A 20,424-nucleotide genomic window follows, 5' to 3' on the forward strand; every position below is an offset into this window, starting at 1 on the left:
GGCCCGCAGGCGCCGCGCAGATAGCCCAAGCGGGGTATGAAACGACGAGTGTATGTTGGCCAAGTGGAGCTCCACATCCTCCTCCACTTACTCTCTGGTCCACAACTACGTAGCGTCGTCGGGGAGTTCCCTCAGTACACCCAACATGGACGGCCCAATGCTCCACACAAGTCGCTGCTGGCAGAAAGTCTTGATGAGTTCTGCAAAAAGCCCATGCCCTGCCTCTAACAGAGTAGAAAAGGCTTCACGGTCCGTAGACCACAACCGTGGATCGCGAGTCCCCCGATCTTCTCTAGCAGCAGGGAAGTACCGCAAGGCGGCTTCCATGAGTGAGTTGAAGATCAACATACATGGCTCGGATGTCCGTGGGAGTTCATTGAATGTATTCAAATGGTCACGAATCTCCGTTGTCGCACGCCTGAGCGCTCCCCAGATGCACAGAAGGACCCCATAGCTGCTAACTGTGACCCACGGCGCTTCAAAAGCAACCCTTGGCGAGTCCTCACCGTATATGCTAGCAAGTGCAGCACAAAGCTCACTGAGCAAGGCAAGCACACCCTCATTGCCGCCCGGACGAGGTGCTACCAAAGGCGCAGATCGTCTCACCGCGACGAAGTGACCTCGCATCAGATGCGTTGAGGCAGCCAGGCCGGCAATCAAGCTGTTATCGACGATGCCTCCTATCAGTAGCTGATCGGGCCGACACAGATTGACCTGCAGGGACACAATAAAGAGCTCGTTTGTTCTCCAGTGAAGAAACTGGGGACTGTCACTCGTGGTGGCTGCGTCTTTCACAATTTTCCCAATATTACGTATGGCCATATGAACACTCTTGGTTTGACTTTGAGTCAGAATGTGGAATGGATTTGGATCAGAATAGCTAGGTGGCATTTGGTAATAACACCGTGTGAAGTCCCGCACCAGAGTATCCAGGTTTGCTAGCACATAGAAAACTGCAAGTGGGGATGCTTCGAGGACAGAGGTTAACTCGGTACCCGGAGCTTCAGTCATGAGTTGCTGCGTCGCCATCGTCAAGGAAGCTGCTGCTAATCCGCGAGGCTGATGGAGAAGATCGTTGGTGAATATCAAAGCTGAGACACCGAAATATTCGCTGAATCTCCGAATCCATATTTCAGGGTCTTTCGCCTCCCAGAGTTTGGTTGGGAAAGGGAGCTCCCATCGTAGTTCCATTGAAGACATCAAGGGCCGGGAATTGCAGGGTACGAAAACGTGTGAATCCAGGAAGACGAGCGTGTACAGCGCGATTCGCGTGGACTCCGCAGTTATATAGGAGGTCCATCGGGTGTACACGGTTTGCGATTGCTCTGTGCGTGGATAGTCGATGTCGTACAGCCAGGACCGTGACTCGGGCATGACAATCTCTTGATGAGAGAGACCGACCTCACGTACAGCCTGAGCTTTGATGAGCGACAGTCTGACGGGACGGCAAATAAGGGAGGGGAACTTGAACTAACATCGACAATTTGTCGCAGCATGTCCCGTGCTGTTCGGAACTGGGCTGCTTCTCCTGCATAAACCCCATATATCATGTAAAGTATCCAGGCTTGCATCACCCAGGGTTTCCGTATGTTGCCGCATTCATTGGAAACCTATCTCGAAATTGATTAGCATTTAAGCACCTGAAGCCGAGAATGAACAATGTCTTATCTACCATCTTTCGAAGTTCCTGTTGTCCAGTTTGCCACGTATCCTGACGCCAGTGCACCCGGGCGTGGGCTTCTTCATCGGTGCATACCACTGTCGAGCATAAGCTACCTATCACAGTCACAGCTTTGAGCAGTAGCTTCGGTGCCGATGATACTGCAAATGTAGGCCGGTGCAACAACGGTAGCGACGGATGAAAATGCTCGAAGTAGGTCTTGACATTTCCTTCCATGTCATAGTCGCTTCGATCGGTGAAGCTGTGGTAATCAGACACGTCCTCCCGTGGGCATGAAATCAAGCTCGATGGGTAAAGGTAAAGACATACATTGGCGAGGGCATTATGTATTCTCGCGGAAGATTGGTAGCAAAGGAGCTATGCTCTTCCCAAAAGTGATCGCCAGGCATAGCATTTGCAGTCAGCGCCTCGCCCGGTGTCAGGTTACCGGTCGCAGCTACAAGCGTGGTCGTCTCAACAACTGACGGGCAGCTCTGCTGTGGACATGTTTGCGGCTGAGATGCATGATTAGCAGATGTTTCTGCCTGGCAACGACCCCGGTGCCTTCTCCACACGTCACTGGGGGCTGGTTAGTAATGATAGAAGGAGCCATTGGGTGCAGGTATGATGGAGACCTTCTAGTAAAAACCGCATGACAGCCATCGCATTCGAAATCATGACTCAGGGCACGATGATGACCTAAGTGGACAACAATTATTACTTGGAGGTCTCGTCCGCTCTTCAAGGCTCAGAACTTACGAGCGCGCTTGTGCCGGTGCAGGTTCTCCTGTGAGGACAAAGTTTAGCATTAGACGGTCTAGAGTGCGGAGGAAGAAAATACATGATACTTACATTCCTGGTGAATGTTTTCGGACATTCATCGCACGGGAATGGTCGACGTGAGCTGGGAGCCAGGCTCTGTGCTGAAGGCTTTGCATGATCGCCCGCCATTTCAAATGTTTCAAAATCCAATGGGTTTCCGAATGATATCACGTGTATTCAGCAATACACCTACTAGGAGTACACCTTGGTGATTGATGTAAAGAGGGGGCTGGAGGCCAGTCGAGCCTCAGGCAGATAACTTAACCCCTCTTCTCATTCGATCACGTGATCGTTATCAGCACATTTGGTGCATACTCGAGTAGGAATCCGGTACAGCTTTGTTCCGAGGTGATGCTGACAACGTACTCCGTACCTAATAACAAAAGTTATAATTGTAAGTCCGATCGGGTCATTTGTACCACCGCTTTGTCCTACGAATCGGACGACTTGTTGCTTGTTCATGAAGCAATTAGTGTTGATTGCGGTGTCGTACTTACACTCGGATATATCCTATTAATGTAGATTTGCTGGGCGGTGCTGAGGTCAAACGCCTCGAAAGTTGGAACCACTCGAAACAATCTCCACACGTAGTACTCCGTAGACTGTAGTGAGTGGCAGTGTTATCAGTTTATCTGGAGAATTGAAAAATGACCTATTTCTCTAACCGTCAAGTCACTTTAAAAATTTTAAAAAACATAATGAATCATGCTAAGTACATTCGTAGTGACTCAACTCCATAGGCCTGCAGTGGAACCTGTAATAAGTTGCACGTTATATATTTGAATATCTCCAAAGTGAAACATATGCAGGTACCGCCGTGCTTGCATTTCTGGCATGTACTCTTCTCAAAGGTGAGGAACATAATCCTCCCAACTAACGGTCTGAAAAGCCGAGGCCGGCAAACTTCGCAGAGCAATGAAGTCCTCCACCAAGATATACGCTCGTCCCACGCAGTACAGGGCACAGAGTAGCGAGGTTGGCACGAGCACTCGTAGCGGGATCTCAGCTTTGGGATCGTGCCGCGGGTCAATATTGCGCATCTTGTTCGCGAGACGAGTCCAGAACCCTTGGCTTGGTAATTTGGAGGGCGAGGAGTAGGCTGAAGGGCATGTTCCCGCCTGCGAGCCCCTTGGCGACGGTGAAGGCGACGGTGCCGCTGGCCACGGAATGCGATGTCTGCGTTCCTCATACGCGCGGGGAAGGAGGATCTTGTCACAGTAGCCGGCGTGCAAACCCCCGACCACGGTGAAGAGTAGGTTATAGACACTGGCGGTTCGCCAGAGAAGTCGCTCCGCGCCGGTCGGATAGTGGAAGTCCCAGGCAAAGAGAAACATCGAACCGAAAAGAAGGAGCACAGGCGTGGCAATGCAGTCCGCCCGTAAATCGGTCACGGGGAAGTTATCACTGATGATTCGGTTCTGCGGCTGAGCAGTCATGGGCCGCGAGGCGATTGGGAGGCGCAGATTGCGGAGTATCTGCGTATAGTAGCGCCAGTGCACGCCGCAGAAGGAGATGTCGGCATAGACGAAGTCTAGCGGGGTATCATGCCAGGGCTGGTCTGGATAGAGGCAGTGCTATCACTCCGAACATGGAATCGGGTTAGTGTATTCGCTGGATGGGTGCGCTAGCTTTCATTGACAGTTGATGGTTTCTCACGAACCTCTGCCCGAATAATATTAACTGGGGTCCCTGTTTTTATCGGAATAGTACCGGTTATGTCGGACGGTTTGGCACGCCAGCAGAACGATGTTACGAGAAAGACGACCACGTAAGATATGGTTGTGAGCTCGAGGGTAGTTAGGAATAATCCCTGCGCCACTCGAAGAGCGCTATTAACGAGAAACCACAACGCCTGACAGATGGCAAGTACACTGTGAGCCCCTATTAGTCCATGGATCATATGGGTCACTACCACCAAGCACAGGTTGTCCGCACCGTGAGAAGCTGTCTGACTTGTTACGATCATTGATGTCGTCTTTCGTCAAGAGTGGGTGTTTGATGTAGTTGTTTGCTATCAAAAAACAGAGTTGTTCGGCATTGACGGGAAAAGACATCGCATTTCCCTCGTCTTCGAGGATAAAGCCTCCCATGTCGGCATAGAAGGCATGTGCAAGGGTCCATGAGGGTGTATTTAGACCCGTGGAATTTCTCGTCAGTTGCTCGAATTTCTAGGCTCTGAGAGCTTAACGGCCATTCATTCGAGCGTAAAAAGATGATACAGCGCTACGAAACCAGTGGATTTGCCTTACCTTTACTGATGCCCGGGCTGAGGACCACTGACCCAACGCCAGCATGAGCAGAAACTCGGGCCCCAACACTCCAATGAAAGCCAAGTGTAATCGGTCCCGTAGACGGTGATACCACTGGTCAGTCCGAGCGGGTATATTGGGAAGAACTGCTGTCCAACAGCAGAGAATAATAGTCAGTGAACAAGTTGAAAGAATACTCCACGATCCCCGTCCATCCGGCTCAGTAACCCAACCTTGGTGGGTAGAGGATGTGGTAACAACGGCCATCAGAAGTCGCGGATTGGGCAGTTGAACTCGGTCAAGAATCTCTCCAAGGTTATTTCTCAGAATCCGCGTGTAGGATGGGCGGGTGTTCTTATTAAAGGCAACTTAAGTAGCCCTGTAATCCCCTAATGCTAGTAGGGCGAACGCAGCCGCCCGATTGGGCAACATCTGTGGCTGTGGGTGTTGAGGGACGCGCCCAAACGAACATTAGTACAGAGGCTGTGCAATACAGGGCCTGGAGTAGTGGAATGGCCAGAGACGATGTTGTTTAACAGCCACAAACACTTTGGTAATAATGCAGATGATGACCTCGAACCACCTGCCGGCGAAAAGCAGCAGGAGCAAAGATTAAGGATAGTTCCTGAAAAAGCCAAGAACTGCATCTGGGTGGATGAAAAAACATACAACAGAAGGGATTCGCTGGTGGTCACCCACCCAACTACTAACCTCCCGGCGTGTGGCTTAAGTACGGCTGAGCGGACGGGAAGCCCTGTTTTCCACACCCTGTGGTCGTATGTGGTTATACCACTCTTTGACTTTGCCACAACCTATCCTGACAATCTACTTAACTGCATTTTGATGTCCAGTGGCTAACTTACTGGTTAGGCGGCAAGCCATCCGAGCTTCACGGTAAAACATCGAGGATTGACTCTGTACCGTTCCTCCAATCTACTTCCTTTTACGACAGTCTATCGATCCTGTTGTACTTTCGAGAGTTTTCATCCCAAGGAAAATGTCAAGGCACGGAGGTGCTGGATACTTTGCCGCTTTGCAGTGCACTATCAAGTCGTACAGCCTCAGTGATGCTAGAATCCACCAACCACATCGAGCTGAATTGTACTTTCTTTGCATTAGTTGGAGTAGGTACATGTCGGCTCGTCCGAGGTCATTCTCACGCCCGACGTAAAGCAAAGAAAGAAGCAAATAGCCGCCCAATGACAATAAGCCACCCAGTACTTTGATTCCCGGGATTTAAAAACATACATGCGAATGATTGCGGAGTTGCCGCTTACCTTACAATTTTGTAAGTCTTGTCACAGTCAAAGAGAAGCGACAGTTCGAACCCGACATCAGGATAAAAGAGCATTCCGACGGCTTTCATGGTAAGAAAAATTGGAACAGTTCCCCACTTTTTTGTTTCCCTGTTCAGGGTCAGAATTTGGATGAGCTGACAAAGTGGCTGAACATAGATATCTGGCGTAAGATCGGGTGGCACCATGCGGTGATGATCACTTCCACGATCTCGATCATTCTACTATGTCGGACTCTCCAGTCTTCTTCTGTGTTCTCCTTTCTTGTTCGCCTTCCCTCCTTGTCTAAGACGTTGCTGGAAATATCCAATCATTGTCGTTGTTCCCGTCCACAGCAATCCTGGTTGCAGGATACACCTCGTCCAACGGATTGAGCAACGTCTATCTTCTATCACTGCAGTATAGAAACTCGTCGATGATCGGAACAGATTCGTCTGAGACGAACCCAGCTATGGCAGCCAGGGTCTACAACGTGAGCGAACCAAGCAGTACGACGCCCACCCTCCAGGTAAGGGTTGAGTACTTGGGTCCATGCGTGTTGCAGGTCGATGATGGGATCCGGCTCTGCTCCAGCAGTGCGACCATGCTTGCGAATACGTTTAGAGACAGCGCATATGCAAGCAGCGCGGATCCACTGGACTTGATATACATTGAGAAAACATTCAGGGGTTTAGGGTTTAGGTTTTACATTATTTTCGACGGGTTGATGTGAGTCTGATCTGCTCGTGCCTTTCCAGTTCCACAGGAATATTGGGCTGAGAATGAATAGATTTATTGTTATTCCCTTGGCGCTTGTCGGTGTCCTAGCCTTTGTAACGGTTCCTGGGTGGATCGATGGGATAGATGAAAACGGGGAAATTATCGAGATCAAGCGATTCCTTAACCGAAATGTCCTATTTTGCTGCGGGTGCATTCACTGCCGGGGGTGCATTTCTTTTGATAGCCATCCTTTGGCAGCATATAAACAGTAGCGCGGCGGCATCGATGGCGGAATTCCTGACGTATGAGGCGATTGAGGCCCATGTTGGCGTTGCATCTATGGCCCTTGAATGGACTGCGCTATTTCTGAATCTTCTTGCCGCTGCAGCGTGGCTGATGATGATAAAGGGCTTTGACGCCGTCTTTGCTCTAACCCGTGATGACAGAGACGAGGCCAGCGTACATCAAGCGGCAGAAGCCCCAGAGAACTACATCGCTGGAAATGAAGGGCAGCGTTGACGAACAGATGATTTGGCCGATTCAATTGCCGGGTTTCAGGGGCAGAAGATAGTGGAGTGTACTGTACGGTAGCATGCTCAAATGCAGAGAGCATTAGCCGACGCTAACTTGGTGTGCATGCAACCTTGCAAAACCAGAAGGCGACTGTGCCAATGATGATAGTCATAACGATTACGGAACTCAGGCGACCTCGAATTGCCGACGCCATAGGTTCGAAGTATGGCCATAGTGTCGTGTCAGATGATTTCAAACATCGGCCCAACCACGGCGATCAGCTGATAAGAAGCGTCAAACATACAGCATATCTCGGTGCGGGTGGATCTTTTGTCTCATCCAGCTCTTTTTGAATTAGACCCAAAAGGTCTGGGTTCCCAAATGCGTCGTCTAAATCGTGCATCATGGCCTTCCGAGGAACCATCTGCTCTACGAGCACTCGCTGTTGTAGCCTGCTGACCGTTTTCTTTTGGTTCTTGGGCTTGGACCAGGTAATCAAACGAGGCCCAGCCTTGGGGTGGTCCGCTATGGGTCCTGCTTCAGACGCGTTGCTTCTTTAGGGGACAACTTGTAACATTCCCTCTGCTCCCAATGCCTAGCCAACTACCGCTCCATGGCTGTCGTTATCATGATCGTCATAACTCCCACCATGCTCGTCTTCATGTGGGACCTTTTCAACGGGGCCGTTTTCCACTGCAGTGCCGGAGCGTCATCGTAGTCGGCGCCGCTGTATCCTGAACTGAGGAGATGCTCTTCAAAAACTTCCGGGTTGACGCGGAAAGTATGACGCAGTGCGTAAATGGTGTCGCGCGACAGATCCTCCACCAACAGCACGCGCTGGCGCACCTCAGGTGGGATGACCTCCAACCGCGCAATGTGCTTGCTGTCCCTGATTTCCACAAGGTCCGATATGTCGTCGGTCAAGTAGTCATAATAGATGATACTCGTCTTGTTGAGGCGAGATGGTCCCAGGGCTTTCCCATTTTTGATTTGGTATGCCTGCGCAGCACGGTCCAGCATCTCCTCATAGGACAGTGCAGGTGCGGACCTCTGTCGATACGTGAGAGGATGTTGCTGTTGTCTCGGGCTCTTTTGTTTCTTTGAGAGTGGCAATTGAGGTTTGGGAAGCGGGATGTGCAACGGCACCACAGGGGTATCGCATCGTGCGATCACCCGAAGGGAGCCTGTTGATGCACTTGCCGTGGCATCCTGGCTAGAGGCGGACGAGGAACTTCGGGATGCTGGAAGTGGTGTACATTCAGGAGCCTTGCTGGCGGCAGACTGGTTGCTCTGCAGAAGATCTTCTAGTGACGCGCCAAGAGGGGTGATACTTTCGATGCTGGAATCATCGATATCTGATCCGAAACTCCACTCTTCTAGTTGATCCAGCCATTCCACAAGACTAGGAGAGAGGGTTTGTTCGACCATTGGAAACGTTCTCTGAGAGATAATCGGCTTCTTGGACAAGATTCCCCATGTGCGTGTCAGAGGATGGGCTAGATTCTGCGGGCGGTGTGATGAGAAATATAAGACTGCAGCCTGCATGCGTGGGCGTAGGCCTTGATGATGTATGTACAGTACACTGCCCCCGCTTAGGCCAAATGCTGGATACTACGTTCAGTAGCTAAATATATCCATCTTGTGGGAGACCAGTTGAGCTGTCCTTTACTCGCCGTGGTGAAGTGCCTTCAGCCAACTTAGGGCCTTGTTCGGGTCTGCGGCACTTGGCATTCCGACCAAGCCGGTTTCGGAGCCCTGGTCCAAGCCTGCTCCACACAGATGATTGGAGAGCACGCACCTAGAGCTGTAAGCTGCCCAGCTAATTACTGAAGACCTTAGACTCCATCAAGCTTAGCTGACATACGTGCAGTTGAAACGAATATAAGCTCTGGATAGATGTATTAGTGTGCTGGGACAGCGGATCTATCTATACAAGGATCCATCCACCGGAGACCTCGGACCCGGGCTGTCGATGGGTTGCCCAGTTTCAAGGGGATTGTTGAGGGGGCGATTAGGCTAGTGACAGGCCCTCCGAGTTGCGGGGCGAATCAACGCGCATTGGCTTGGAGAATGTGGGTTTTCTCAACTCGCTTAAGCGCTCTGGCGGCTCGGCGCGCGTAGGGCGATGCTACCATTCGCTCCCATTTGGCACTCCGCTCGCTCATAAAAGCTCCCCCTCCCCCCGGATCATGCGTAGATAATGATCGAATGCCGTATTGGCTGATGATTGGTGCTTCAAGATGAGAGGTGCCGATATTCTGCTTACCTGGCTGCTGCTATGCAGTGCTACAGTTGCCCAAGTAGCTAGGCAGCCTGAGCTCGCTGGTCATTACCTCGCTCAACACCAACACACTCTGGGCATTTCCGAAGAGGATGAATCGAGTTCTCTGTCCAAATTTCACGGTTTCCAATTATGGACTGAAAAGAACGAGATACACGCCAGAACGCTATCAAAGCTCAGCTTGGCATGCAGGGCATCCATGACGCAGAGGATCCACTGTCACCAGAAGACGCGATCCTTGCAGCGGCAGTGGGCGCGTTGGAGGCATGGTCCGGGTCTGGGAAACGACACGCTTAGCGATCTGGTCTGTGACAGCGGTTGTGGGGAGTCCATCGCCGCGTGGTTTCGGAGCGTTGAGCGTGACTGCGCCACGCTAGAGGAGAAAATGCTTTTCCCAACCCTGCGGGGTGGGCAGCTGTGGGCGGGTTGGAACGAGACTTGTCTTAAGGATGAGGGGACAGGGAGATACTGTGGTGGTAGGTTCTTCTTTTCTCAGCGTCCGCCCCGACTCATAGAGGCATGGTGCTCACACGCATTATATGCGTAGATATTATTAATGGCTTTAGCACATCCTTTATTGATGAAATGCCGGTCGGAGAACTCTGCTCCTTCTGCAATGTGCAATGGCATCGCGTCATGCAAACCTCACCCTTCTCACTCTACGACAGAAACTTCAAGTCGTACCTCGAACACATCAACCGTGCCTGTGAGCTCAACCTTCCCACAGCCATCCCGAAGCTCGTGCTCTCCGAGGATCCACATATAGAGCGTGACCCGTACTGCGCGACCCTCCTTTCATATACCACCTCGCCCGGGGACACATGCGACAGCATTGCGGCGCAGTTCCAGGTTGCCTCGGCGGCTGTTCGAGCGGTGAGCTGGCCGCTCATCGACTGTTTCGCTATTCCCGAGGGTACGAGGTTGTGCATTCCGTTCAGGTGTAGAACCTATACCCTTAGGTCTGGGGATACGTGCGACTCAATCGAGCGAGAGTTCGACCTCGAACCCTCCTGGTTGGGAGTCTCGGCAATTCGGGCGTATAATCCCTGGGTGAATGAGGATTGTTCCAATCTGCATGAGGCGAGTGATGCTCTTTTCGGGCATGTTATCTGTGTTGGCCCAACGGGTCAGTCAGTCCTGGACACGTAAAGCTTTGTGCTGGGGTGACTCCCCTCCGTGCGCGACTCGGGATGTTTCCTGGTTGTTTATAATAAAGTGTATACTAGACGCAGCGTGAATGCTCTGTGAAATATAGCTGGAACGATGAATACGAGATGCCCTCGGAGATCCCGATAGTGCACAAACCCCGGCGGCGGTCATCCAAGACCCCGCTGACTCCGACTTTCTTTCAGCTGATAGCAATACCCCGGACACCACGAGAAGAGCCTCCTCTTGGTACTCCTTTGCATCATGCCACGTGGACTCCATCGCGACTGAGTGTTTCCCGCTCATAATGGGCGCTCGTACGGGGCGCTCGTACGGGGCGCTCGTATAGATTGTTTGGCTGGAGGCCAAGACAACTCCCTGCGGCGATGTCGCACCCGCCGTCCATGTACTCAAGGGTCTGAGGCTCGAATGTTCTATCAGCTGAACTCGAGTACTTGCCACCCTTACCCAAGGTATCCTCTCTATAAAAGGATGATGATAGCTGCTCGTCTAACTGAAGAACGACAGCAGAACAACATCCGCTACAACACTTCTCTATTCCGCAAAGCAATCCCCGGCCCAGTCCCAGTTCGCACATCAACCATCTAACAAATTTCTCAACATGGGCTGGCTCGGTACTCTTCGAGTATATCTTCACTTTCCTTCACCTCGCTACACTTCTCCATAGAGTTCAGTCGGCTAACCCGTTTCTCCCTCGCAAAGCCTGTGTATGGCGACCACGCGAGTGACAAACCCGACAACACCATCCCAGTCCTCAACAACGACAACGGGGACATTAATGCCGGCTATGGTGGAAGGTTCGCAGCAGTTCTACCCTTCAGTTCCATTCCCCCTTTACATTGATACCCCACCCATCGAATTCTGAAAGAGAAACTAAGCGAAACCACCACAGATTCGTCTGGCTGGTCGCCCAATACCACGATGAGCGAGGCACGGGGATCTCCGACATCCGAGTCGTCTTCTCCGACCACGCCCGCGAGGGAGCCCTGGATCTGGCCAAGGGAGCGGGCGGGTTGTATCGCTACCTGGAATTTCGCTATGGCGGCGAGGGCGAGCGGCATGTGAAGCAGGTGGTGCTTGCGCGGCGGAGCGAGCCAATGACCGCGGCCACCGCGCAGAGGCTGGGCTTTCAGGACTTCAGCGACAATATCGACCACGGGCGCCGATCGTTCATTTACCTGCTGTGGAATTATTGATCAGTACTCTCTTTGAGCGATCGGTGAATTGGTGATCGGAGGGCATGATATGTTGTTCAACTGCTGTGTATTCAAAGGGATCCGAGGTGAGGGAGTGTGGAGTTGAGAATAAGATAGTAGAGAAATTCTTAACACTCGCGATGTGTTGGTTTTACTACTATAACCCTATTAGAAGCGTTTCCCAGCACCCAAACATATACTACCTGTAAACAAAATTAATTGTTGAGATGATTTCAAGCATGCTTTTCAAGGCTTGCAGAAATGCCTTCTCGGGTTATCTCCGCCTCGTTTTGCAGTCGTCATGCAACCCATCCCATACTCCATCAAGGCCGTGAGGAAAACGCAGCATTACTCGGGTGTAGTCCAAGGAAACTCTCCATTCTCACTCATCAAGATAATCCGAGGGTGACTTTGCACAAAGAGTCTCTGGCCCGTGGGACTCGACACGAGCCGATCGAGAGCGTGTACCACACAGGACGGCCAGTGTATCTCCATCCCCAGTTCCTGCACCACCATATTACAACGGACCATAATACAGAAGCACTCCTCCAGGTACTGCTTCAGCACCGTCCGATTCTCCACGTGCAGGGGGTCATGCGGCACGGGAAGACTCGCGCGTGGTCAATCGTATTCGGTCCATGCCATAATCTCCAGCACCAACTCCTGCGGCAACCCTAGGTGTCGCAAATAAGCTTCCACCCGCGCAATCTCCAACGTACTCCGGTAATAGGGGGCTTCCGTATCACAGGTCAAGAACATCTCAAATGGGACCTTGCCAAATGGAAAATTATCTTCATCAAGATGGAGATATGGCTCGTAGGGATCATCATCGTCGTGCGGTACCCTGTTGCGCTCCCTCGCCTGTTCTTCGGCGAGAAGCTTGGCAAAGACCGGCAGGTGGAAATGCCGCTGGATCGTGAGAGGCACTTCGAAATGGTCTTCCAGTCCAAAGAATCGGCGATAAAACTGGCTCGGAACTTCGGCCTGCGAGTGCATTTGCGTCCACAGGAAGAGGGTTTTTTGGTACATTTTCGTGTCGCGGTAGTCATCCGATCCTATTTTACTACCCTCCCGCAGCTCGGGAAAACCGTGTAGAAGGTTCAACAGGAGGTAGAAATCCAGGGTAACCTCGAAGACTTTATCCCACCCAACTTCTGGTTCCTGAGATAGAAATTAGCTTGATTTAACCTTGGGGGGAAGTGCGCGAAAGGATTTGATCGAACGCGACCGCGACGTACTGTGTCATAACACTCCCGGACTTCCATCCACTCCCGCAGATCGATCGCTGGATGGGCGCAGAGTTGTAGAACAGTTTCCATTTCGCCCAAAACCAAAAGGGCGTTGACCACCTGCAAATTGAAGAAGGCATCCCCATTGACCTGGAAAAATTCGAAACAATCGTTGTCTTGGTATTGACGCAGGAAGGCGGATCCCAGTCTTTCCCTGTAGGGTAGCGGGCATCCGCAGGCAAAGCCTTTGCTCTCGACATGGCGACACAGTTCTGACGAGTTAGTCACCTTCCAGTCAAATCCCCAGCGGTCGTTCTGGCACCATGCATAGGCCAGGGGCTGGATCTTCTGGGCTATCTCGTCGGCCAAGATGAGATCGTGTCGCTGGAGTGGGTCATACCTCGCCGGATATTCCCCCCGCTCGCGTTCGGTCTCGCTGGCGATCGCATGGGCCAAGGAGTCGGCGAACCGGCCGATGTCTTGGCCCTGCTGGGGCCTGAAGCGGAAGTATAGATTTGTAACCTCGTCTACATCGGCTGATGGATGGGATTGGAAAACAAGATTGGATGTCAGAACATCCCAGCAGATCCTGTCGACTTGATGAGCCATTTTGAAGGGACGCGGAAAGATACTACCCACTGAACCCTAAAAGGAGGAAGATGGTGACATATAACCATGCAATGGAAGAAAACCCGCAAGCGCATGGACCATCTCACTGGCTGTTTTTGAGATGAGTGCTTGGCCTTAATCATGGCTTAGATTTCCCTCAGCGCCTTTTTACTGGCGGATTAAACCATTTCTAACATGATAGTATCGGGACCGGTCGCATTAGGCCCGCTTCCAGTGACTCATTTCGCCGACGGGATCCGAAAAGTCGGAAATCTGGAGATTCTCTTGTTTCCCCCCGGTCATCAGGTACTATCCAGGAGCAACCAAGAACAGCCTGATCTACAAACACTTCAGCCAGGAGATTGATCGGCATCCAGTCAATGCGGTCAAGTGCTCGACCACTCGGCAGGATCCCACAAGCACGTTGATCGTACCGCTATTCGAGAGATGAGGTCCGCATTGCTTGTAGAAATAAGCAGCCCATCTAAACTGGACAACTTACATCTATTAACACTCCACCCCTGCATAACCTAGCCACTAGTACAGGCGGCGACCAGGACTTGACTCTTAATCCTCAAGAAATGGGAAATCTGCTAATCACTGTATATCAATCTGGCATCCCCGCAAGGTATCTACCCAAATTTATTCTACTCCTAATTATCATCTCAAATGAACTCCTGGCCCGAGAGCAAAGAATCTCACTTGATTTACATCAGAGTATGCGGAAACGCTAGCAGAGAGAAAACCGCATCGCAAGGGACCGACATGAACTTCCAGCAATTGTAGTAGTCAATACTTTTACTGCACATATCTGCATATTCTAAAACAAGCCTTCACATCAAATTATAACAGAAGCCACTCTAATTCCTTGCTAGCTTGTTCTGTTGATGACTAGATATAAGGTCACAGCTGCCATGATCATCTGCGTACATAAATAGCTTCGTGCGGTAGGCCTCCCAACAAACTAGTAGAACCATCTTTTATATTTTGGCACCCGGCTCCATCACCCGACACTATAAATCTTTTAAACAAAAACCACTTCCAACTCAGGATGAAGGATATCCTCCCCCTCGTGCGCCTGAAACAAGCTCTTTTCCCTTATCAGGCTGGGTATGAATATGATCGAGTCAGTTGCCCGTCTGACGTCAAGGACCGCGAATCTGTCATTGACACCAGGGTGAGCTTTTTGCATAGGTTGCCAGTCACGAATGTCTTCAAATTGGAATCATGTGCCACTTGAATAAAAAAAGGCGAAGGCCTGTCACAGCCCAATGGTCGCTCGCAAAGTTTCTAGAATAGGTCTCAAGCCTGATCAAGTAAGTGATATTATTACAGGGAGGAGCTTTGAAGTAGGTCTCAACTCCAATCGGACTCTTATTAATTTCCAGATTTGACTGTGGAAGAATTGCTCGTGGATTTGGTCTATCCCTAGGCAACTTTATGGCAAGACTTGAGATAGTCCTCATTACTGCATGTCTGTATTCCGCCCTCAAGAGCCACAATTGTTATATAGGTACCGTGTCCTTTCTGAAACAAGTGAAGCAGTTAATAACTTACCTATCTCAGCTGGCTGAACAACTATTCTGCAAATTAGTAGTGATAGATGACCTTCTTCGTCCTGCGTCTCTGAAAGACAAATTGTTGGTCATTGTAGTGATAACTCAACTGTATTCATGTCTTATGTATCCAGGTTCTTCGTCGAATCCGCCATTATGATAGATGGTTACCTGAATAAAGCGGTTTGCCACACCCAGACCAGGACAACTCTTCCACTAAACATGGCGGCTTCGTATTGAATAGAGCGTGGTTAGATCTCTCTTGTATATATTCTCAAACCATTTGGAGAATAGTACTGCCTTTTTGCGCAGGTTTGATGGGGAGTCGGAACCAGAGACCCAGAGTTGCGAGGGATCTCGAGATACCGAAAGCAACTTAAGAGTTATCACAATCATGCTTAAGTCTAGGTCTATAAGAAAGAACTCACAGACTAGCTGGTCTGCAGGTACCAATCTTATAATTCGACTCGATCTGTAGACTATTCCACAAGTGAACCACAGATATCCGCCCTGACATCCAGAACGACTGCTGGGTCCTAGCTCGGATCCAGGCAGCTTCGTGCCCTGACCGAAGGGGACCAACAGAAGTCTGGGGTTTCCACCTGGTGATTGCACCCGGGAACGAGTCTAGATACTTGGCGATTAGCCATCGATGTGTCTAGATGCTCCTTTCTCTGTAATCAGAGTCCCTCATCAAACTCCGACTCCGGCATACATGAACCGCCATGAGCTAGCATGGATCAACACGAGCCAACAATTACCAAGGGCCAAGATCGTAGGAGACCTTTCTTCTTTTCTTCGACGACCAGCAACTGCTCCTTGGGTTGAAGCTGTCCTCAACCTCCTATGGCTCCACAGTGGGAAGTGGGGGCTGGTGATACGTAGTGCGGACAAATGAGCATGACGCAACGAGCACTGCGGGGTATAATATCGGGCAATATAACCTCTCGGCAGGTTAGAACCGCATCCCACTCCCTGGTCCCGACTGCATTGGTGCAGATCCTTCAGCCCGGTGGAGAAGGGCCCCTTCCTTCCCGTGAAGGGACAGCCCGACCTGAACTGGACGTTGAGCCAATTCCCCGCGCTACCCCGACGCTCAAGACCACCAGGGATCATCTATGGTGCGCACTCTGATGAAGAGCGGGAAGCCGTGAAGAGAATTTACAATAGAATACTGGAATTAGAGCTCAAAGCGGGAATATCAATCATCTTCGTCAGGTCGGTCTTCCAGTAATGTGGCCGAACAATAGTCCAAGTATAGCCAGTCCTACGTCATCCTGCTCCTTCACCGGCTCTTTTCATGCTGAACAGCCTCAGCGCCGAGAGATAACTATTCGCATAGCTCTGATCCTTTGCATCTGAAAGCCTCACAGTTCTGGATCCTGAACCATTTGAAATCCAATGTTGAGAGCCTTGAGTTCCCAGAGGATACGCCGATCTTTTCGGCAGTCTCTGCTAATGATAATCCCCGTGGAGTCAATGTTTGTTCATCAGAATGGCCTCGACCTTGACATCCAATGCGACATTGGTAATCAACTGAGGGACGGAAGATGGCCTAGTTTGACGGATTTGGACAGAGAGACCTTGCAGCAGAAAGGTTATAAAACCATCAATCGGGCCCGGGTACTCGAGTCCAGAACAAGCACATTGAAGACCCTGACCAACTCTCCAGTCTTTATCTTACTCATCGTTGGAAGTATTAATTGGTACATGGGCACCTTGGTAATTATCTGATTTCGTCTTGAATAACCCACCTGCAAAGCATATATCCTCATTGTTCGGCATGGTTGGCACGAAGTCATACCTGGGCACTGCCCTTCTCTCTCTCCTGGCATTGAACAGTTCCGGGGTCCTCGCCCATCGCTGGTTCAACTGGCAGGAAGACATCAGATGCGATGCTACGGGCTACTTCGTCCCTGACAACGAAGCGGATCTCATCAGTTACCTGCACCACGCGCAGTCGCAGGCAGCGCGGATGATCCCCTTCCAGAACCCGGACATTGCCGCGGACAAGTCGAAGGGCTACCTCAGCGACGACGTGACGGTGATCACACGCTTCATCAAGGCAGACGACAACTGGCTGTCACCGGTCAACGACTACAACCTGCCCGCGGGCGCGCAGGGCGTCTTTGCCTCGCTCGAGTACTCCTGGATCCCCACCTACAACAACTGGACGCAGCAGTACTTCTACCAGAAGTTGGCGAGCGAGTTCATCCCGCGGTTCGGTGAGAAGTACAACGTGCGGTCGCACTGGAACAAGATGCAGTCCCACAACGAGACGTACACCGCCACCATCTTCCCAAGATGAGCAAGTGGCTCGACCTGAAGGAGGAGATGAATCCCCAGTGTCAGTTCATCAACGAGTTCTTGATCCATGCGCTGGGAATTGATCGCTGCCAGAGTGTGCTGAACTAGGGCTGGGCTTTTCCTGGGTTTGATGGGAAGTTGAGTGAGATGCTATGAGCATCACATGATTCAAGATAGCGCACACAGGGTGAGGATGCAAGAGTGATGCAGGTGGCGATCCATTTATGAGTCACATGGTTTGCATCATGATTTGAAGAACAGACATAGGTCGAGAAAATAGACATAGAATGAATCAGTCTATACTGGAACGGGCATAAGCAAGTACCTTTGTGGATCTGTGACTCACGCAGGAACTGCGCGACTGGCATGCTAGCTGGCCAGATGTAGATAGGTGATAGTAAGCTGATGGCGTGTATCCTTGTGATTGACTGGATCAATCCCAGTCGCCATCAGGGCTAGCCACTAGTCTCCAAACCTACTGACACTACGCCTGCACCACCACCACCCGTCGGAGCTCCGGTTCCTGATGCCGCTCGCCTCACCACGACGACAAGGTACTCCGCAGAACAGAGAATCGGAAGAGTCGATGTTGACGATCATCTGGGAAGCAGGTCGGGAATACATCTGCGGACGGAGGCGGAGAAGATGGCAGACAAGGTATGAAAGGGGTTGCTTGGAGGAGGCTTAACGCAGGAGATTGATCGATGTTGGGGTTAATGATGAATCTTTGAGCCAGCGGCATCTCGAGCCTAGGAATATGAATGCACTACTATACCGGCTTAACAGATGCTACTCCTCAGGTTGAAGATCTTCTCGATCCTTCCAAATGCCTTGACTATGGATTCCTCGAGGCAAAGAGCAAAGAAACAAAGTGCGTGCCTATTGCAAAGGCCAACTCTGCCAGTCCAACGGCCAGGTCTGAGTGCTTCGAGCGGAGGGCCAGATGGACGCGAAGATCTCAAGGTCCGCGCTCGTCACTGCTGAGCTGCCTCCTTCCCAGCGTTTTGTCTCACGGTTTCGGGGCCGCAGCCAACCGCCGCCATCCCAAGTAACCTGCCACTTACCCAACATTTGGAAGTTGAGATACCTGCGCGCAAAGAGAGCCTGAGAGTTGCTAATCCCGGGGGCCACCCGATACTGGCCGTGGTGGCCTGCGAGCGGGTGGAGCCGCAACAGGCGCAGACTGCCCCTGCGCGGCCGCGGGTGGATTCGCTTAAAGATCGCCCCAGCCAGGGGGGCGTCGATCGCGCAGTTGATGGCGCAGTCCCGGACAATCCATCTGGGCACGCGGTCCTGGTTGTGTCCCTGCTCGTACTCATTCAGCTCGCGTGGCGGAAAGGGCGTCCCGTCGCCCTGCACCACCGGGAGGCAGTTGAGAACGAGGTCTAGTGTCTCTAGCGCTGGAAATTGGCCGAGGGCGTCGTAAGCCTCCGTCTCGGCGGGGTAGCCCCGGTGGCGCTGCACGCAGAGACGGAGCGTCTTCAGCCTCGGGCAGCGGACCGCCATGCGGCGAATCGTATGTGCGGGAAAGATCGGGGCGATCTGTCCCTTTTGCGCCAGTCGGGTAGACTCGTCGCGCTGCCACCGGGGCGTCTCGCGATGCAGCTTCAACTCGATTAAAGTCGAGCCATGGCGGTCGAGGACGGCCGTGGGGAGAATCGTCGGGTCATATGTGCCCAGAAGGCAGAGATACGTCAGCGGCGGAAGCGAGTCGAACATGGCCTGAATATTCTGAGGCCATGAGGGTAGAGAGTCTGCAGGCGGTTGGAGGGAGATGGTGAGACGCTTAAGGGCGCAGAAGGGCTGCAGGTCCGTGATGGCTGCCAACGCGCTCTCCTCTTCCAGGGCACCAGCCGTCCACGCAGTCAGGTAGCCCAGGTCGGCCACCCGGGACCACGCTTGGAAGCCGTCCCCGGTCAACGTGGTAGTCAAGGGTAACGACAAGACTTCCAGCCTCGCGCGCGCAGGGCTGGCATCAGTCCTGCTCTCCGGCGGCCGGGACTTGAGCCATTCGGTGTAGCTCTGGCGCGTGCTGCCCGGTATCATCGGCCTGATCTGCAAGGATAGCTGCTTAATGTGTGGCGCCTGGCGGAGGAGATCTCGCAAAGCGCGATCGGGATGGTCAGTGTGAACGTTCAGGCCACGAGGATTCTCGTAGCAAATAATCTGAACCGCATGTAGCACCGGTGACTGGGCCCACTTCTCCCGCGAGAGGTCCTCTGCTGGGCAGAAGCTGCAACGAGGGAATACCGAGACGCGGCAGTGCGGGTGCGTCTGGGCCAGAACAGTCAACAATTCCGGCGGGCATTGCCTGTGAGTCAGGACATCAACCCGTTTCAACGAGGTCAGCCGCTGCACGAGGCGGATTATGGGGGTCCAATTCCCCTTATATCTACCCAGTTCGGGGACAATGATATCCTCTGGGGGACTTTGGCGTAGATACCGGCAGAGCCTCGCGTCCTTCTCTGCTGTTCTGGAACGCCTTGTATCTCTAGTCAATAGTACCACGTGTTTCACATGCGGTAGAATGAGAGTAGCGTCCAGAAGCCCAACCACACGGTCACAATGACCTGACTTGTCGTCCTCCAGGCGGATAGGGAGGGTTCCATAGACGCCAGGTCCGGCAACGTCGCGCCACTCATGATTCACCTGTGATAAAGCCCGCTGGGCTTCCGGCGACACATCGCCGATCTAGGGAGTAGATGCGGTTAGAAGGTCTCACTAATGCAATGCAAGCGTCACTGTTCTCACCACGTCGGCAATAAGTTGTTTTATTTCGACCGGCAAGCGGTCCATGATGAGAGATATGTCTAGGGTCGGAGCAAGGAAGGAAAGAGGGGC

The 20,424-nt window shown here is 52.0% G+C and overlaps 9 protein-coding genes across 9 annotated transcripts; 4 read left to right on the forward strand and 5 right to left on the reverse strand.

Moving 5' to 3' along the window:
• Positions 1–105: 105 nt before the first annotated feature.
• On the reverse strand, positions 106–2,611 carry BO82DRAFT_301370 (uncharacterized protein; the record flags this gene model as incomplete). Its single annotated transcript, XM_025632083.1, has 7 exons — positions 106–1,413; positions 1,539–1,610; positions 1,673–1,922; positions 1,991–2,239; positions 2,296–2,359; positions 2,420–2,447; positions 2,513–2,611. 7 exons carry the CDS (start codon positions 2,609–2,611, stop codon positions 106–108), a joined length of 2,070 nt encoding a protein of 689 aa, XP_025495998.1.
• Positions 2,612–3,222: 611 nt separating this feature from the next.
• Positions 3,223–5,035, reverse strand: BO82DRAFT_350604 (uncharacterized protein). The gene is made up of 4 exons (XM_025634202.1): positions 4,732–5,035; positions 4,418–4,650; positions 4,143–4,353; positions 3,223–4,056 (listed from the first exon to the last, which is right to left on the reverse strand). The coding sequence occupies exons 1-4, from the start codon at positions 4,996–4,998 to the stop codon at positions 3,328–3,330; spliced, it is 1,440 nt and encodes a 479-aa protein (XP_025495999.1). The 5' UTR covers positions 4,999–5,035; the 3' UTR covers positions 3,223–3,327.
• Positions 5,036–6,262: 1,227 nt separating this feature from the next.
• On the forward strand, positions 6,263–7,389 carry BO82DRAFT_428801 (uncharacterized protein). Its single transcript, XM_025640477.1, has 2 exons — positions 6,263–6,734; positions 6,796–7,389. The coding sequence occupies exons 1-2, from the start codon at positions 6,442–6,444 to the stop codon at positions 6,995–6,997; spliced, it is 495 nt and encodes a 164-aa protein (XP_025496000.1). The 5' UTR covers positions 6,263–6,441; the 3' UTR covers positions 6,998–7,389.
• Positions 7,390–7,841: 452 nt separating this feature from the next.
• BO82DRAFT_428802 (uncharacterized protein) lies at positions 7,842–8,748 on the reverse strand (the record flags this gene model as incomplete). The annotated part of the gene is made up of 1 exon (XM_025640478.1): positions 7,842–8,748. The coding sequence occupies exon 1, from the start codon at positions 8,664–8,666 to the stop codon at positions 7,842–7,844; it is 825 nt and encodes a 274-aa protein (XP_025496001.1). The 5' UTR covers positions 8,667–8,748.
• A 700-nt stretch (positions 8,749–9,448) lies between these two features.
• On the forward strand, positions 9,449–10,668 carry BO82DRAFT_388982 (LysM peptidoglycan-binding domain-containing protein; the record flags this gene model as incomplete). Its single annotated transcript, XM_025638421.1, has 2 exons — positions 9,449–9,995; positions 10,067–10,668. Exons 1-2 carry the CDS (start codon positions 9,479–9,481, stop codon positions 10,666–10,668), a joined length of 1,119 nt encoding a protein of 372 aa, XP_025496002.1. The 5' UTR covers positions 9,449–9,478.
• A 527-nt stretch (positions 10,669–11,195) lies between these two features.
• Positions 11,196–12,027, forward strand: BO82DRAFT_350608 (uncharacterized protein). Its single transcript, XM_025634203.1, has 3 exons — positions 11,196–11,311; positions 11,389–11,483; positions 11,579–12,027. The coding sequence occupies exons 1-3, from the start codon at positions 11,288–11,290 to the stop codon at positions 11,880–11,882; spliced, it is 423 nt and encodes a 140-aa protein (XP_025496003.1). The 5' UTR covers positions 11,196–11,287; the 3' UTR covers positions 11,883–12,027.
• A 244-nt stretch (positions 12,028–12,271) lies between these two features.
• BO82DRAFT_140042 (uncharacterized protein) lies at positions 12,272–13,726 on the reverse strand. The gene is made up of 2 exons (XM_025630059.1): positions 13,121–13,726; positions 12,272–13,043 (listed from the first exon to the last, which is right to left on the reverse strand). The coding sequence occupies exons 1-2, from the start codon at positions 13,718–13,720 to the stop codon at positions 12,504–12,506; spliced, it is 1,140 nt and encodes a 379-aa protein (XP_025496004.1). The 5' UTR covers positions 13,721–13,726; the 3' UTR covers positions 12,272–12,503.
• Positions 13,727–17,059: 3,333 nt separating this feature from the next.
• Positions 17,060–17,742, forward strand: BO82DRAFT_388984 (uncharacterized protein; the record flags this gene model as incomplete). The annotated part of the gene is made up of 1 exon (XM_025638422.1): positions 17,060–17,742. One exon carries the CDS (start codon positions 17,060–17,062, stop codon positions 17,582–17,584), a length of 525 nt encoding a protein of 174 aa, XP_025496005.1. The 3' UTR covers positions 17,585–17,742.
• Positions 17,743–18,206: 464 nt separating this feature from the next.
• On the reverse strand, positions 18,207–20,398 carry BO82DRAFT_140046 (uncharacterized protein). Its single transcript, XM_025630060.1, has 2 exons — positions 20,335–20,398; positions 18,207–20,274 (listed from the first exon to the last, which is right to left on the reverse strand). The coding sequence occupies exons 1-2, from the start codon at positions 20,377–20,379 to the stop codon at positions 18,463–18,465; spliced, it is 1,857 nt and encodes a 618-aa protein (XP_025496006.1). The 5' UTR covers positions 20,380–20,398; the 3' UTR covers positions 18,207–18,462.
• Between the last annotated feature and the right edge of the window lie 26 nt (positions 20,399–20,424).

Source organism: Aspergillus uvarum (genome assembly GCF_003184745.1).
Source record: "Aspergillus uvarum CBS 121591 unplaced genomic scaffold BO82scaffold_5, whole genome shotgun sequence".
Classification (NCBI taxonomy): Eukaryota; Fungi; Ascomycota; class Eurotiomycetes; order Eurotiales; family Aspergillaceae; genus Aspergillus; species Aspergillus uvarum.

Excerpts from the sequence above, each read along its gene's own strand:
- BO82DRAFT_140046 (XM_025630060.1), bottom strand. The coding sequence starts at position 20,379 with ATGGACCGCTTGCCGGTCGAAATAAAACAACTTATTGCCGACGTG. Across the intron at positions 20,275-20,334 it reads AACAACTTATTGCCGACGTG|ATCGGCGATGTGTCGCCGGA; the intron begins GTGAGAACAGTG and ends TCTACTCCCTAG.
- BO82DRAFT_350608 (XM_025634203.1), top strand. The coding sequence starts at position 11,288 with ATGGGCTGGCTCGGTACTCTTCGA. Across the intron at positions 11,312-11,388 it reads GCTGGCTCGGTACTCTTCGA|CCTGTGTATGGCGACCACGC; the intron begins GTATATCTTCAC and ends TCCCTCGCAAAG. Across the intron at positions 11,484-11,578 it reads AATGCCGGCTATGGTGGAAG|ATTCGTCTGGCTGGTCGCCC; the intron begins GTTCGCAGCAGT and ends AAACCACCACAG.
- BO82DRAFT_350604 (XM_025634202.1), bottom strand. The coding sequence starts at position 4,998 with ATGGCCGTTGTTACCACATCCTCTACCCACCAAGGTTGGGTTACTGAG. Across the intron at positions 4,651-4,731 it reads CAGCCCGGGCATCAGTAAAG|AAATTCGAGCAACTGACGAG; the intron begins GTAAGGCAAATC and ends CTCAGAGCCTAG. Across the intron at positions 4,057-4,142 it reads TTAATATTATTCGGGCAGAG|CACTGCCTCTATCCAGACCA; the intron begins GTTCGTGAGAAA and ends TCGGAGTGATAG.
- BO82DRAFT_428801 (XM_025640477.1), top strand. The coding sequence starts at position 6,442 with ATGATCGGAACAGATTCGTCTGAGACGAACCCAGCTATGGCAGCCAGG. Across the intron at positions 6,735-6,795 it reads ATTATTTTCGACGGGTTGAT|ATTTATTGTTATTCCCTTGG; the intron begins GTGAGTCTGATC and ends GAGAATGAATAG.
- BO82DRAFT_140042 (XM_025630059.1), bottom strand. The coding sequence starts at position 13,720 with ATGGCTCATCAAGTCGACAGGATCTGCTGGGATGTTCTGACATCCAAT. Across the intron at positions 13,044-13,120 it reads TCCGGGAGTGTTATGACACA|GAACCAGAAGTTGGGTGGGA; the intron begins GTACGTCGCGGT and ends TTTCTATCTCAG.